Genomic DNA, 14,865 nt, shown 5'->3' with positions numbered 1-14,865 from the left:
TCTCTCTCTCTCTCTCTCTCTGTTCATCTCTCATCATGGAAGGATATTAAGTCTTGCCCCCATCATGTCCTGTCCCTGGCACAGGACTTTTCACTGCTCCATGGTTCGTGCTGGCATGGAAACCTCATTCAGCTGTGCCCTGAGGTCATGCCATTGAGCCCTGGGTGGCTGGTGGGATTGTCACAGAGCTCTGATCATCCCCAAGCACTGCCATCACCTTGTTTCCATGGGCTGGAGTCACACGTACAAAAGGAAATGTTGAGACTTGAGAACATTGTTTGGCGTTCACAAACCTTTGCAGGCTGTTTTTGTGTGCCGTTTCCCATGTGTGTGTGAGTGTGCGAGCCGTGATGGCCGCTGGTACTCTTGCAAAGAATGTGTGCAAGACTCGACCCCACACCCTTGTTGCTCGATGCCCTTGTTAATAAAACCCTGTCTGCTAGGAAACCAAATTCTTTGTACTCCCCTTTGTGCCAGGAATAGTCCTCCTTTCCCAGTTACTATCTGAAGTAACTTTTAAAAGTAATAGGAAAAAAATGAGTAAAATATATTAGCTATCGTTCTGAGCCAGAACTGGACAGATGTGGGAAATTTCCAGAGTGTATGAAAATTTCAACTGTGCGGGAAAAGATTGTTTCCCTCTGTGCCTCTTCTTTTACTATAAAATTATTCAAAAATGTACTGTTACTATAAAATTATGCAAAATGTTACTATAAAATTATTTGAAATTTTACTATTACTGTAAAATTATTCAAACAATTGTTACTATAAAATGATTCAAAATATCATGATAATAAAATTGCATCAATTTGCAGACCAGTCAAGTGCTCTCCAATGTGATGTTGACTGGGTATTCCTTTGTGTGTTTGTGGACAAAGAAGATGGTGCTAGCTGGATTTGGTCTTCTGGTAAAGCCCTGGATTCTTAAAGGAACAGATGGTTGTCAACACGGTGAAGGGTCTGAGATTTTACCTAGTAGTTATGTGCCTTATAACCACATTTCGGTCAATGATGGACCATGTATGTGAAGATGGCCCCATAGGATTATAATGGAGCTGAAAAATTCCTACTGCCTACTGCCATCATAACCACCATAGTGTAACACGTTACACACATTTGGGGTGCTTTGGGGGTTTGTTTACGCCAGCACTGCCAGTCCTATGAAAGTATAGCACATACAGGTATGCCCAGCACATAGTACTTGATAATGAGAAATGACTGGCAATGGTTTATGTAGGATACTATTTATCTTGATTTTAGAATGTGCTCTTTCTACTTATACAAAAAAGTTTGCTATAAAACAGTATTCCGTGTTAACCGGCAACAGCCTTCTACATCTCGCGTTACTGTCTCTTGGTTTCATTTAATCTCATATTTTGTACTGTAACATGATAGCTTAGGACCAATAAGCTATGCCATAGCGCCTAGGTGTGTAGTAGGCTATACCTTCTTGGTTTGTGGAAGTGCACTCTATCATGTTCACACAATGACGAAATCACCTGATGGCACATTTCTCAGAATGTATCCTCGTCATTAAGTAGCACATGACTACTTACAAGCTAATAAGTTAGCATGCCATGGCTTCATGGATCCTGGCAGAAGTTATGAGACTCCTAGGTCAGAGACAAAAGACAATTTAGTACAGCAACAGTAGGAACATTTCACTTTTTTGACATTTGCACTAGTTCCCTGAGCCCTAATTCCTGTGGGGCCCCATGGAGAGGGCCAGGCGATAAATGCACGTGTAATGGGCTGTGTTACAAGAGGAAACCCAGGCTCAGGGAACCACAGTCTTTTATAATGGGCAGTAAGCCTGCCTGACCTCCAAATAGTCTTATCTCTACCATTCAAGACAGTTCACTACACCAACATCCTTGAAAAGATAGAATAGTATGGAACTAAGGCAGTCGGTGCCTAGCTCACAAGATGTGTATGAAGGTGAGAGACCCTTGGAGACTCATCTAAGAATCGGCACTTTCTTCAACTGGATCCTCAATATTGAAACTTAAGGTCGTGCTGCAGTGGTGGTCATTTTGTCTCCTTCCCTTTTGTGTATGCTGTTTTTTTCTGATGGTTATGACCAAAGAGGTGAGTGGCCATTCAGATTTGAGGCAAGCATGTGCAGGAAGGCAGGACTTGCAGAGTGAAGGGGCTGAGTGTGTGCTTAGCATCCTTGGGGAGGGGGAGGTCGTCCAGGTACCTGACTTTCCCTGCTCCATGGGCTTGTTGGAGGCTTCAGTTTAGTTCTGTGGCTGCCAGGTCTGCTGTGCCAAGGACACGGGAAAGCTGAGATGAGGGTGCTGACTGTAGTACTGTCTTACTTGGAAATAAGACATCTTGAGTGATGAGAGAGCAGGTACTTTGATTTTACAGACACTGGCTGCTGTTTCCCTATGACCCTGATGCCACAAGAGATGAAAATCGGGAGAAGATGGTCTGACCAAGGTGTGCTGGTAAACCAGCTTTGGGGGGGCAAAGGGAAATTCAGCTCCGATTTGGAGTGTTTGCTGGTTTCTATGATGTAAATACTCCCAATGGGTGATTTGTTTTGTCTTTCTAAATACATACACACCAGCAGGTCATGAGGACCATATTCTTTATAATCCCTCGTTTTATGGATAAGACAACAGACACAGAAGGTTGAATTGCCTCTCCAAACAGTAAGTACCCCGTGAACCAAGCCAAAGTTCCATCACCCCAAGGGAGCTGTTGGACAACTCTGGCTGCCCCGGAGTTGAGTTAATACACTGAGTTAATCTTCAGTGTATTCGTTCTTTAAGGCTACTTGGCCTGAACTCGTGTGAGGAGTGGCTTATCACTGTTGGTTCTGTATTGGTTTCCTATTGCTTCTGTAACAAATAACCAAATTTAATGGCTTAAAATAACACAAATTGATCATCCTAGGGTTCTAGCAGGTGGGCCTTCGAAGGCTAAAATCAAGGTGTTCCTTCTGGAGGCTCCTGGAGAGAATCCAGTCTTTCCCCCTTTCAGATGCTAGAGGCTGCCCACATTCCTGGGCTTGTGGTTCCAGCACTGACTTCCGTTGTCACCTCCTTTCTAACCCTCCTGCTTCTTTCATATAAGGACCCATGTGATTACAGTGAGCACTCCCATGAAATATAGGATAATGCCCTCGTCTCATGGCCCTTAGTCACATCCACAGTCTCTTTTATCTTGTAGGATAAGGTATTCACAGGTTCTTGGGATTACGACGTGGATATTTTGGGGAGAGGAGACACTATTCAGCCTACTAAAGTGTCCAACAAGCTTCTGGGGTGAAAATGAAGGAATATCCTGGGGATATTAGGTGCATTTTCTTCAAGCATTGCTAAAAGGGGGGTTTGCATTTCCCCTGGGTTGAAAACAGAAGTGCTTCATACATAAAAGTGATTTAGACCTTGGACTTCGGATGTAAAAAAAATCAGAGTAGGTCAGACTCTGGGAGAAAAAGAAGCCCAAGGTCTGATGCAGGACAAGGTCCCCGGGATGTGACAGCTCCAGGTGTGCGACACTTTCAGAAGCCCTGGTTATGTGGATGCCCTCAGGTGTGTAAGGCGGCTTAAGGCACTCCCACCACTTGGGCACACACGTCTCTCCAACTGATCCAAGTCCTTGAAGGCAGACAGTAGTGGGCCCTGCATTGCCCGTGGGTCTTGGTCCGAAGCAGGCCTGTGATGGGGGGGAAGTGAAGGAATGCATATGATTTGGAGACTTGGCAGGAAGGCAGACCCCACAACAGACAGAATGGGTCAGAAATTGCTATGTGGGAGCTATGTGTTTGGAAGCCACTCTCTCCTGTAGAAGAACAGATGTCAAAATGGGCTGCAGAGGTCATTGGGATAGTGCCAATGAACTTCATCTGCAGCCTGGTTTGTTTTCATGGAAAGCACCTTTGCAGATTTTGTAAAAACAAACAAAAAACCAAAAAAACCCCCACCAAAAATGTATTTACATAGGTAACATAATTTCACTGTAGGAGAAACTTGGCTAAAGTGTCAATTTCTTACCCATCCTTGGCTGATTTCTTATCCTATTGCTTTCCTAAGAATTGGGTTTGGTTTTCTTTGGCTTTTAAAAATGCCCAAGATGAATGAATGCCTGTTTCTGTTGGGATTTGTTTCCATTTTTCTGTCTCCCTGAATGTTGAGGCCTTGATTTGCATTACTCAATTGGCAAAGAAAGAAGCCGGAAGCATTCTTTTCTTACAGCCTCACAAGATAGGCTGCAACTAAACGCCCCCGTTTTATTAAAGCAGAAGAAATGTCCAAGGGCCCAGAGCGGGTGAGTAGGAGCGTCTTCAGGACTAGAGATGGGTCTTGATTGCTAACTAGCAGGGAGAAGGGGTGGGGTATATATGTGATCGCCATTCATGCCCAGTCAGGGAATAGCCCTGAGTCCACTTAGTGGTCACCGTCTGGCACATAGTAAGCCACAGGCAAGGATGGCTTTGGGGTCAAGAACTCAGACTCAAGTTCTAACTTAGGCTCCACCACTTAATTGCTCAACTCAATGACCTTAAGCAAATTTAGTTCCCTTATATTTAAACATGGGGATAACAAGGGATCTTACCTTAGGGGATTGTGGTAGGATTGATTGAATTAGTCCAAGTAAAGAGCTTAGAGCTTGTAATTGCTCAGTAAGTGGTAGGCTTTAAGTCTTAATTGATTTTTCCATTGGAATGACCAACACAATAAATTACAAATGTACTAAAAGTAAGTGGGAAAAAAAAACACAAAGCAATTTGAAAAGAGCACATATGTAATAGGAGAAACTATTGGGTTGTTGGAAAAGTCACGACGTATTTTTTCTGTTTTTCATTGCAAAAATGCCTGATGACTTTTCCGACAACCCAATATAAAGTAAAATATTGGTAGATTGGAATATATGAGTGAAAATTAGGTGCAAAAATATTATAATATTAAAAGGTAAACAATAAACTGGAAAAAGACTTCAATGTATTTGATAGTCAAAGAATTCATATCCTTTATGTATTAAAAAGTCTAACAAATCTATAAGAAAACACTGAATACATCAAGAGAAAATATATACATCAAGTAATTAAGTAAAAGGAAGTTGTTTTTCAATTATGAAAATTGCAAAAAAAATCATAACAAAATTTATAATATTCAGTGTTGGTTAGCATGTAAGTAACAGATATTGATGGAAGTATGTATTTAATTTTTTTGGAAGGCAATTTGAAAACATGTACCAAGTCTTTAAAATGTCCATGAAATGGTTCTTTAAAATGTTCACCTGATCATTCCACATCTAGAAATTTGTAAGACATATCCGAAATAATTCAACACAGCATTATTTTTAAAGTGTTAAATGACAACCCAAATTGCCAACAAAAAGAGTAATGCTTAAAATATCTAGTTCTCTAATGAGATACCGTCAAAGAATATTTAATGACCTTAAATCTCAGGCAAAAAGCTAAGGGGACAAAATGAGAACACAAAAACATTTCTGGTACAACCCCCAATTCGGAAAAATACATGTGTAGGTAGATCCATATCAAAAAGTAAGAAAATGAAAGTATGTAAGGGGAAAAAAATCATGTTAGTAATGATCTCGGCATGAGAATTCGCATTATTTTTATTCCCAATAGTTTTCTATATAATTATTTTACAAATTTTCTATAATTTCCTTAGGAGGAAAACACGTTATATTGGAGAGGTTAATTGATCGATTGAGTGACTCGTTAATGGATGGCGTTCGATGTCTCAGCCACTCCCCGGATTCGAGTCCACTCTCCGTAGCAGATGTTTCGGGACTTCTCAGGTCTTGGAGACAGGCATCTATAAAATGAGGGGTCATACACTCAATTACCTGGGTCTTCTTATTGTGAAAACACCCATACTTAAAGATTTCTCGATGGCACTGGGGGACCGGGTTGCTTTGGGGCCCGGAGCTCTCAAAGGACAAGGCTGCAGGCTCGGAACACCCTGGGAGCCCCTCGGACGCGCGCAGCCGCATTGCAGCGGTTCCTTCTCCAATGCCGGGTAGAGCTAGAGCCCACCCAATCCGGGTAAACTGGAACTGCGCCGCTCTTCATATCACCGCGGGAGTTTCTGATCCACGGGGGGAAAGGCCAGAGCTGCTGCCTTCAGTGCGCTTTTCCGTTATCCGGTAGTAACCTCCAGCCACAGCTCGCCCACCCACCCGAATTGCCACCTTTCCAGCTGTGTTTTCCTAAATGTACCCCCTATACAGAGACTCCTCGTATGCGTCATTAATAGGGCGCTTTGCGATGTACAAAACACGCCACACAACTCCGGGTTCCAAATACAGTTTAAAAGATGACATTCCGGGCACAGCAGCGTTACAATTCAAGATATTTAACCTTTGCACCTTAGTTAGTCTTTCCCAACAAGTGCCTGGAACATCAGACCCAGACATGGCAAAAAGTGCGCAGCGAGCCAGCCAGGAGTCGAACCTAGAATCTTCTGATCCGTAGTCAGACGCGTTATCCATTGCGCCACTGGCCCCGTGCTACCCAAGCTCTCTGCAATGTCGATTACACTTCACGCAGCTTCAACAGACTCCCCAACACAGACGCTGCATGTCTGCCGCGGCGCGGTTCCACAGCTCCACTGCTCCTCCGTTCCCCGGCAAGCACGCCCCGCCAATCCGCAGCGGCCACGTCACGGCGCTACGCCTCCCCACGTCGGCTGGCGTCTCCTGCGTGCTCTAGCGCGCGCACTAAGTTTGTCCCCGGCCGCCTCCCGTTCGCTCGCCGGGCTGGCGGGGCGTGGAGAGGGGTGGGACCAGGCTGGGCGCTGCGGCCTCCGTGCCAGGGTGACCGGTAGGGCCGTAGCCGAGGTGGCGGCGCGGGGCGGGGCAGGCGGACAGAGGAGGAAGGAGGCGGCGGTGCAGGATGGCGGCGACGACCTACGAGCGGCTGAAGCTGTGAGTTGCGCGGATCGGAGGCCTTGGACCGAAAGGGCCTAAGGGCGGCGGGCGGGGCGGCAGGTGCGGGCCGCTGGCCCCAGGGTGGGTTCCTGAGTCCCCGGGCCGTGGGGCCGGGTGTAGGAGCCGCTCTCCCCGCCGTCCTCTCCCGGCGTGGCCGCCCCAAAGCCCCGCCCGAGTCGCCACAGGCCAGGGAGCGACAGTCTCGCCAGCCTTTCTCCGTCCCCCTCGGCCTCAGCGCCCACGGCCGGAGAGCGAAGCTGCAGACTGGCTTCCAGCAAGTCGGGCGTTTTCATGCAGCGCTTCACGTTCCTCCCACTTTCTTTTTTGGAGAGGTGGCGTCTCAATCTGTCCTTATTGCTTAGAAGAGAGAGGTTTTTTTTTTTCTTACTTAATGGACCCATAGCAGCACGTTGGAGTCCACGCAGAAATCGACAAACCTTTCTTTCTCTGGGCCTCGAAGTCAGCCTGACCGGTCTTTAGAATGTTGGGGGGGGGGGGAGTAAAGTACAGTCAATACTCTTAAGGTTCTGAAAGATTCCTGGGCTTTACGTGTTATGCAGCCCAAGCGTAGAGCAGGTTCTTAAGTCCGGGTTGACAGCCAGAGGCCGATCTCGAGAATGTTGGCATTGCCGGCCGACTCCTCCGTCAAGCCACGTTCTTGAGGCTTTTGAGACGTAGGCCCTGGTTTGTCGGGAGTTGTAAATTCGGTATCGGTAAGGTTTTTGGCTTCTCCTAGATAAATAAAGACACGAATTTCCCTTAGGATTCCCATCTGGCTCCTACATCTTGTTTGTGGGTCACTTTTGTGCTGTTCACTTTGTATTTAATGCTTTACCCCTAGACTGAAAACCCAGTGGCCGTAGCCTGCGAGTGTCAGCAGATGCAAGTGTCGTCTCTGAGGAGCTTGTCCATCCCTAAATAAATTAAAATATCTTAGTTCTCAGGCATATCCTTTGCAGGGATATGAAGACATCAAAATGTGGTTTGGGCACTTCCTGTGCTGCCCACCAGAACCTCAAGCTCACTTGACTTTTCTGGAAGTTTCGATGTAAAGTTAGGGATGCAGACTTGAGAGTGAAGCCATCGACTCGACATCAGCTATTTTGTAGAAAAGATGAAGATGGTTTTTTCCTCGACCCTCTCCCTTTACTGAAAGCCCCAGCCGCATACTTCCCTCCAGATTTTCCTGGCCAAGTTTACGTTTTCTCTCCCAGTTCCCCTTTGCAAGGTGATCACCTTATTGGTGAATGAGGCCAGCAAAGTGTCTTTGACCAGGGTACTGGCTGGGCCAGTGTCACGTGTACTCTGCTGGCTAATTAGGTTATTGCTGTTTATCTGATAGCTACTAAAGGCTTTAACGTGATCCTACACTTGGTCTCAAATGTGTTTGAGCAATACGGAGCCTTGGCTTGATGCAGCTGGGCGTTAGGTTACTGAATGCACCTGAATTTTCCTGTAGTAAAGATTGAATGGGATGGAGAACTTGAGAATGATGATGGTTGTTTATGAGCTGCCTAGGAGGCACTAAATCCACCAGTCCAGACCTAACAAAACAAAAGCACTACATCCTTAAGAGAAAGGAAATTTGGTCTTTTAAGTGCTTTTAAGATGCTTTTGTATTGATTTTTGTGAGGAGTTGGAAACTATAAATTTGGGCGAAGACTAAGCCTGGGGTTATGTGAAAGTCATTCTCTAATAATTTGTCAGTCCTTAACTTTTTTCCCTGGAAAACAAGTTTTGAGTGCTTCTGTAAATGTGAAGATACAACTTTTTTTGCAATTTTGTTTCCTTTACCAGGGAATTTGTGAGTTGGAATCTGCTTTTATTCCTTCTTTTTGCCCTTTCTGCTGTGAAGCACGCTGTTCAAGGCTTTTAAATATGGCCTCGGACCTAAGGAGTATTCTTTTTTAGATGCAGTTGGAGGTGGAAGTGGTTTCTGATCCACATAAGAATTAGTAGGACATAATAGCCATTTTTTAAAACATGCCTCCAGGTATGTTTTAAGAAAGATCCATACAAGAGACAGTTTGATAATATTTTATTACAAAACTATTACTACTGGATTTAATTAAATACTGAAGTGCTTGGGATTTTAAATAATAATTTGTTCTACATTATGCCATACATTATTTACTCCAGTGCATCTCTTTCCTGCTATGAAGTTGACCTTTCTAATTGCCCTGGTTTCATCCTCTGCTCCCCTTCTTACAATCTCCAATTCCATTTCATGGATCTGTAGGATTAAATCCACATTTCTCAGCCATCTGTATTTTAGCCTCTTCACAATCTGTCCCCTGACTTTATTCCCCATGACTGCCCAATGCTTTCTTTCCCCCCTTTCCGCCAGCCTTGGCGACTCTCTCAACTTCAAGCTTGGGCGTATTTTGATCCTTCTATTTAGAATGCCTTCTTCCTCTCTCCCCTCTTTACCTGCTGATCACATCCATGGTAGGGCTGAGAGATCGCAGGCTTTTTTAGTCAGAACACAGTTAGATTCAAATCCTGACCTCGCTACTTGCTTTGTGTGCTGGCCACGTTACTTAATCTCTCTGAATCAGATTTTTGTCTGTAAAATGAGAACATTACTGTTTCACTATTATAAGGATTGAAAGAGAGTGGCGATGAAATACTCAGCATACTTAACAGAGACTCACTTTCTCTTAGAGCCTTTTTCCCACATCTTTCCCTTCACTGAGCTGACAGACCAGACTACTGTCACAGAGCCTACACACCGAACGTCCATATGGTTTGCACATTCTTTCTCTTAGGGTTGATTAACAGTATATTTACTGTCTCACGGACAAGAGGACTGAGAGAAGGATGGACCCAGTAAGCACAGCTTGAACCACTCACTTGGCCACCTAGAAATGATGAAATCATTATATACTCGTATACTTTGTTTCTCCAATTAGGTTGCAAATATGTGGAACATATTAGAAACACCTTAATGTTGATTTCTTCTCTAGGCCTCCTGAGTATAAACCTTGTGCAGAGCAGATCCTCAGTGAGTCAAGTCACCTGAGTAAATGAAAGGAACTTACCAATGTAGAACAGCTACCAGCACTTCAAAAATTGAACACAGTCTGGAGTAATTTGGAATGTATTCTTTTGAAGTAGCAGCAGCTTAAGTCGTTTCTTGTATATTAGTGTATTCCCAGTGCCTCTGAGATCACTGGTTGATATATATCTTACATTGTTGCTGAAGACAGGGAAATAATTGCCCTTTGGCCCCACAGTCAGGTCACACAGCCCAGCCATGGCAGAACCCGCCTTGGAACACAGCAGGCCCAGAGTTCAGTGATCTTTCCATTACACTGCGTTATTCAAATTACCTTTTTTTTTTTTTCCCCTCTTATCAGATTGCGCTCAACTTAGTCCTCAGACGTGCCCGGTATAGAATGAGTCACTTATAATTGAAAATAATTGACATGTCCATATGGACTTTCAATATAGAAAACAATATTGATTTGTTCAGAATTTAAAATTCATACTTTTACAACAACCAGGTAGTTCTACCCTATTTTGCAACTCCTGTTTTCTTTTTAAATACTTTGTGTAAGCATGGATACTGTTAGACAATGATAACATTTGAAATGAACAAGATAATTACAATAGAAATCAACAATTGGTAACATTTAAAGCATGTTTTTTGGTTTTTTTTCCTTTTAAAAAGTCAGCTGAAATAGGTATAAGGCAGGAAATTCTTTAGAAAGTGAATCAGGCTGCAGTTTGCCTTTGAAGAGACATTGTTTCCTAAGTTAGGAAGTTGCCTTTCTTCTTAAAAGGTTGTCATAGCTGTGAGGTCCGTCGGGGCAAATGGGATGCAACCCTGAGAACAGATGTAAACTAAGCTATATTGTGATGAAGACATATGTGGTCTGTCTAGCACAATGAACAGTTAGATTATTCATATTTTTTCTGCAAAGAAGGATGGAGGGAAACTCAGATTATCTTCATAAACGAGGTGCCTAAGGATTCACTAAGTGAGGGGGGAAACCGCTGGGACCCAAAAGGAGGCTGGATGAGGGGTGGTGGGAGCACCTCCTGGGTATGCGTGTAGTAGGCTCAGAGGACCCTTCTTTACTATCTCAGTTTTTACTTTCTGCTAGCCAATTAGTAAAATGTTATGCCTGTATGTTTTCAACCAGAGACATGGTAAATTTGATTATTGATTTAATTCTTATGTAAGATTTTTGAGAAAATATGTTCTTGCTATAGTTTTGTGACATGACAATCACCATGCATCTATGCAAATAGTAATTTTATTATTGTGATTTTAAATTGCAGTAAAACACACAAAACAAAACTTACCATCTTAACTATTTTTAAGCGCCCACTTCCATGGTATTAAGCATGTTCACACTGTTGTGCAACCATCTGTCTCCAGAATTCCTTTTATCTTGCAAAACTAAAACTGTCCCTATTAAACAACTCCCCATTACCCCTCCCCCCAGCCCCTGGCAAGCACCATTTTACTTTCTATCTATGAATTTGACTACTCTTGAGTATATCATGTAAGTGGAATCATCCGGTTTTTGTCCTTTTGTGACTGGCTTATTTCACTTAGCATAATGTACTCCAAGTTCATCCGTGTTATAGCGTGTCAGAATTAACTTTTTAAGGCTGAATAATATTTTACATATATACGTGTATGTGTATATACATATATACTTATATGTATATATACGTATATGTACATATATACATATGTATGTGTGTATATATATATGTGTATGTATATATATGTGTGTGTGTGTGTGTGTGTGTGTGTGTGTGTGTGTGTGTATTACATTTTGTTTATCCAGTCATCTGTCAGTGGGTACCTAGGTGGCTTCCATCTTTTTGGCTGTTGTGAATAATACTGCCGTGAACATGGGTGTATAAATGTCTCTTTGAGACCCAGCTTTCAGTTATTTTGAGTATATACCCAGAAGTGGAATTGTTGGATCATATAGTAATTCTGTTTTTAATTTTTTGAGGAACCCCTATACAAGTTTTCCCACAGTGGCTGCACCATGTTATAGTCCCACCAATAGCGCAGAAGGGTTCCAATTTCTCCACATCCTCGCCAACATTGTTTTCTGTTTTGTTTTTGATAAAAGCCATTCTAATTGATGTGAGATCAGCAAATAGTAATATTTTGAAGTTGGTTAATTTTACTCATTGTGATTTGACAAGGTTTTAAAGAGGTTAGTTGTAGCCTGAAATACATAAATGTTACATGGAAAAAAAGTGTGTTTTCAGATATTAGAAAATCATATTGCCGACACTGAAAGAAAATAAAAATAATATCTGATCATATAATTGAATATATTACCTTTCTTAAAATTTAACAAAGATAATTTTTTAAAAGCACTCTTCAAACCTGTTGACTCCCAGGTGGCTATAAGATTAAATGCATTTATAGTAAATATAATAATGAGAATTGCCTTTGCTGAATTTAGCTTTTAGTTCCCTGTGATTTCTTTTTCTTTTTTGTCCTATACTTGGGCAATAATTCATAAAAGCCAAATAGTCAACCAAACAAAAGTTGTCAATGGGAAGAAATTGTTAAATTTAAGTTTTATGTTGTTTTGAAATGTCTCCAAAAATACATGTCATCTTAACAGAAACTACAACTCTGGGTTGATATTGAATCCCCTGTCTTAAAAGAAGTCAGGGAGTATTCTTGTTCAGTTAGAGATAATAGTAAGTACCTGTTGGATTCTGATCACCTCACTGACAGTTTAGATAGGACCAGAGTACTTTTCAGTATTCCATATTACTTTGAACTTTCTCTAAATATACTGATACCAACAGCATAGTTAATGTCAAATCATTTTCTTGGAGGGGTTCTCCTTATCTTCTAAAACCTTTCATAAAATAAGTAATGTGAAGGTTTTATGGAAGTAAGACACCACAGCAATTGAGGGCCATTCTTTTTGTAGGGAGAGGATTTTCTCCTAGATTTTTGGTTATCATTGAACCTTTTGTCTTGGTTTCCATGTATTAATTACATTGAGAACTCAGGATAGCCTGCTGACTGGTTAATTTTGAAAAACTCCAGACAGAACTTGGCTTATAGACTTTCTAATCAGAGGATATGCTACTCTCTCTTTCTCCTCTTATTAGTTACATTATAACATCAAATCCAGTTAAAATTTGACCTGTCAAGATCTTTACTTAGGAGAAAGGAAAACAATTTTTAAAATCCTGTTTACCCTGTCACTGAGCCAAAGAAAACATTAGTTAAGGGCCATATAAAAAAAACAACTTAACGTAGGTGTTTGCCGACTAATTGTGTTAAATTCTCTAAGAAAATTGATTGGGCTTCCGCTATCTTTTTGTGTGAGAAATACCAAGGGGAATGGATAAACTCAGAATCCTTGTCTGCTGAGACTTGGTGGCCTGTTTGGTGAAGAATAAAATCAATAACAACAGTGAAATCATACTCACTGTCAAAAATTATACCTGGTTGTTTACTCAGGTGTTTCTGAGGGTAAGTGCTGGAGAGTTAAAGTTAATTTCACTGGCTTTTGAAATGAAACCTGGGGAGCATAAAACGTACAGAATAAAATTCACTGCATAAAATAAATGTACTTCAGATTAATATTAAGGCAGATTAAAGAGTGGTGGGAAATGGAAGGAGAGAAAGGAGAAGATAGCAAAGGGATGGGTAGGTGACTGGGTTGGGATGACAGCTGCTGTTAGGGTTAGTGGGAGTCTGAACCATTCCTTCTCATTACTTAGAAATGTTGATTAGCTGGCAGTCACTCTTCATATCTTCATCGCTCCAATTCTTAGGCCATTTTCAGCAACACCATCAGAAGGGCCTGGTGGCAGCGCCAGCAACTTGGATTCTAGCGGCATCTCTCTGAGAAGTAGCATCCAGCCAAAGTCCCAGAGTCTTTGTGCTAGAACTCTCTGCGTTGATCCACAGTTATTTTTTCCTTATTTTAACACAATTTTTAAACTTAATTTTTATTTTAATGTGATGCATGTATGTGGTTTAAAAGTAAACAGTACACAAAACATATAATAAGAGAGGACCCTAGCACCCTTCTGCCCTCCAAATCCCACTGTCCCAGAGACATCACCTTCTACTTTTTAAGCGATTTCTTCTAGCATTTTACTCCACATTTCTAAACAACATGCTTATACTCCTGTTTCCTGATTTTTTTTCAATTTTAGTCTTCTACCTACTTCAGAAGATGAAAACTGAGCTTTTATACCTTTCTCTTCTTTCACTATAGTTATAATAAGATATTCAGTGTTCATATTGTTATGTAGGTATGGTTCAAATGAAGTCAGTAGTATATTTATTTACATTTCCTTATAAAAACCTTCTGTTTTTCCTGGAATTAAAAAGTGCCTGTTTCCTTTTTTATCTGCTTGACTTTTTTTTTTTTAAATGTACCTATCGCTAATTAATCTTAAGTATCTGTAGCAGCAGTAAAATTCCTTTTAAACATGTCAGGGATCTGTCAATTCATTTTCTTCTCCGAGACTTCCCTCTGGGACCCTCTCCCTGCCTGCTTTAATCTTCACTGGCTGATCTTCAGGCCTGTTGCATAGCTGTTGTCCTGGAAACTCTCTTCACCATCATCATGAGAATTTCTTCCACCTCTCCCCTGTTTTGAATTCCAAGTCTAATGCTCGATTTACTCCATTTTTGTGAAACAAACTTTTCCTTCTTTCTAAGAAAGAGTGAAAGAAAGGTATCTTTTGAGATATGACATATCTGAAAATGTTTTTATTCTGTCCTTGCACTTGTTTAATAGTGTGGCTACATATAGAATTCTCACTTGAAAAATTATTATCCTGCAGAATTCTCTTTTTTTTTTTAACATTTTTTTTTTTATTGGGGAATTGGGGAAGGGGAATAGTGTTGGGGAATCGGGGAAGGGGAACAGACAAGTTGCTGTCCTTTTGTTCTTCAGTCTAGTTGTGGAGGACGTCACTTCAATGGCCCAT

The 14,865-nt window shown here is 41.7% G+C and overlaps 1 protein-coding gene, 1 long non-coding RNA gene and 1 other non-coding gene across 3 annotated transcripts in view; 1 reads left to right on the top strand and 2 right to left on the bottom strand.

Moving 5' to 3' along the window:
* Positions 1-4,958: 4,958 nt before the first annotated feature.
* On the bottom strand, positions 4,959-6,676 carry LOC109377477 (uncharacterized). The gene is made up of 2 exons (XR_002122881.1): positions 6,352-6,676; positions 4,959-5,798 (listed from the first exon to the last, which is right to left on the bottom strand). It is a non-coding gene; the product is annotated as an uncharacterized LOC109377477 (long non-coding RNA).
* On the bottom strand, positions 6,416-6,488 carry TRNAR-ACG (transfer RNA arginine (anticodon ACG)). The gene has a single exon. It is a non-coding gene; the product is annotated as a tRNA-Arg (tRNA).
* Positions 6,677-6,780: 104 nt separating the features above from the next.
* SACM1L (SAC1 like phosphatidylinositide phosphatase) overlaps positions 6,781-14,865 on the top strand; it is a 52,725-nt gene continuing 44,640 nt past the window's right edge. Inside the window, exon 1 of the mRNA XM_019633828.1 lies at positions 6,781-6,909. Coding sequence (XP_019489373.1) covers positions 6,878-6,909 — 32 coding nt within the window. The 5' untranslated portion in view covers positions 6,781-6,877. The remainder of the gene's footprint in view (positions 6,910-14,865) is intronic.

The sequence above is a fragment of the Hipposideros armiger genome, unplaced genomic scaffold (assembly GCF_001890085.2).
Source record: "Hipposideros armiger isolate ML-2016 unplaced genomic scaffold, ASM189008v1 scaffold_18, whole genome shotgun sequence".
Lineage (NCBI taxonomy): Eukaryota > Metazoa > Chordata > Mammalia > Chiroptera > Hipposideridae > Hipposideros > Hipposideros armiger.
The sequence above is the reverse complement of the archived record's forward strand: the minus strand, read 5'-3'. Positions and strand labels throughout refer to the sequence as shown.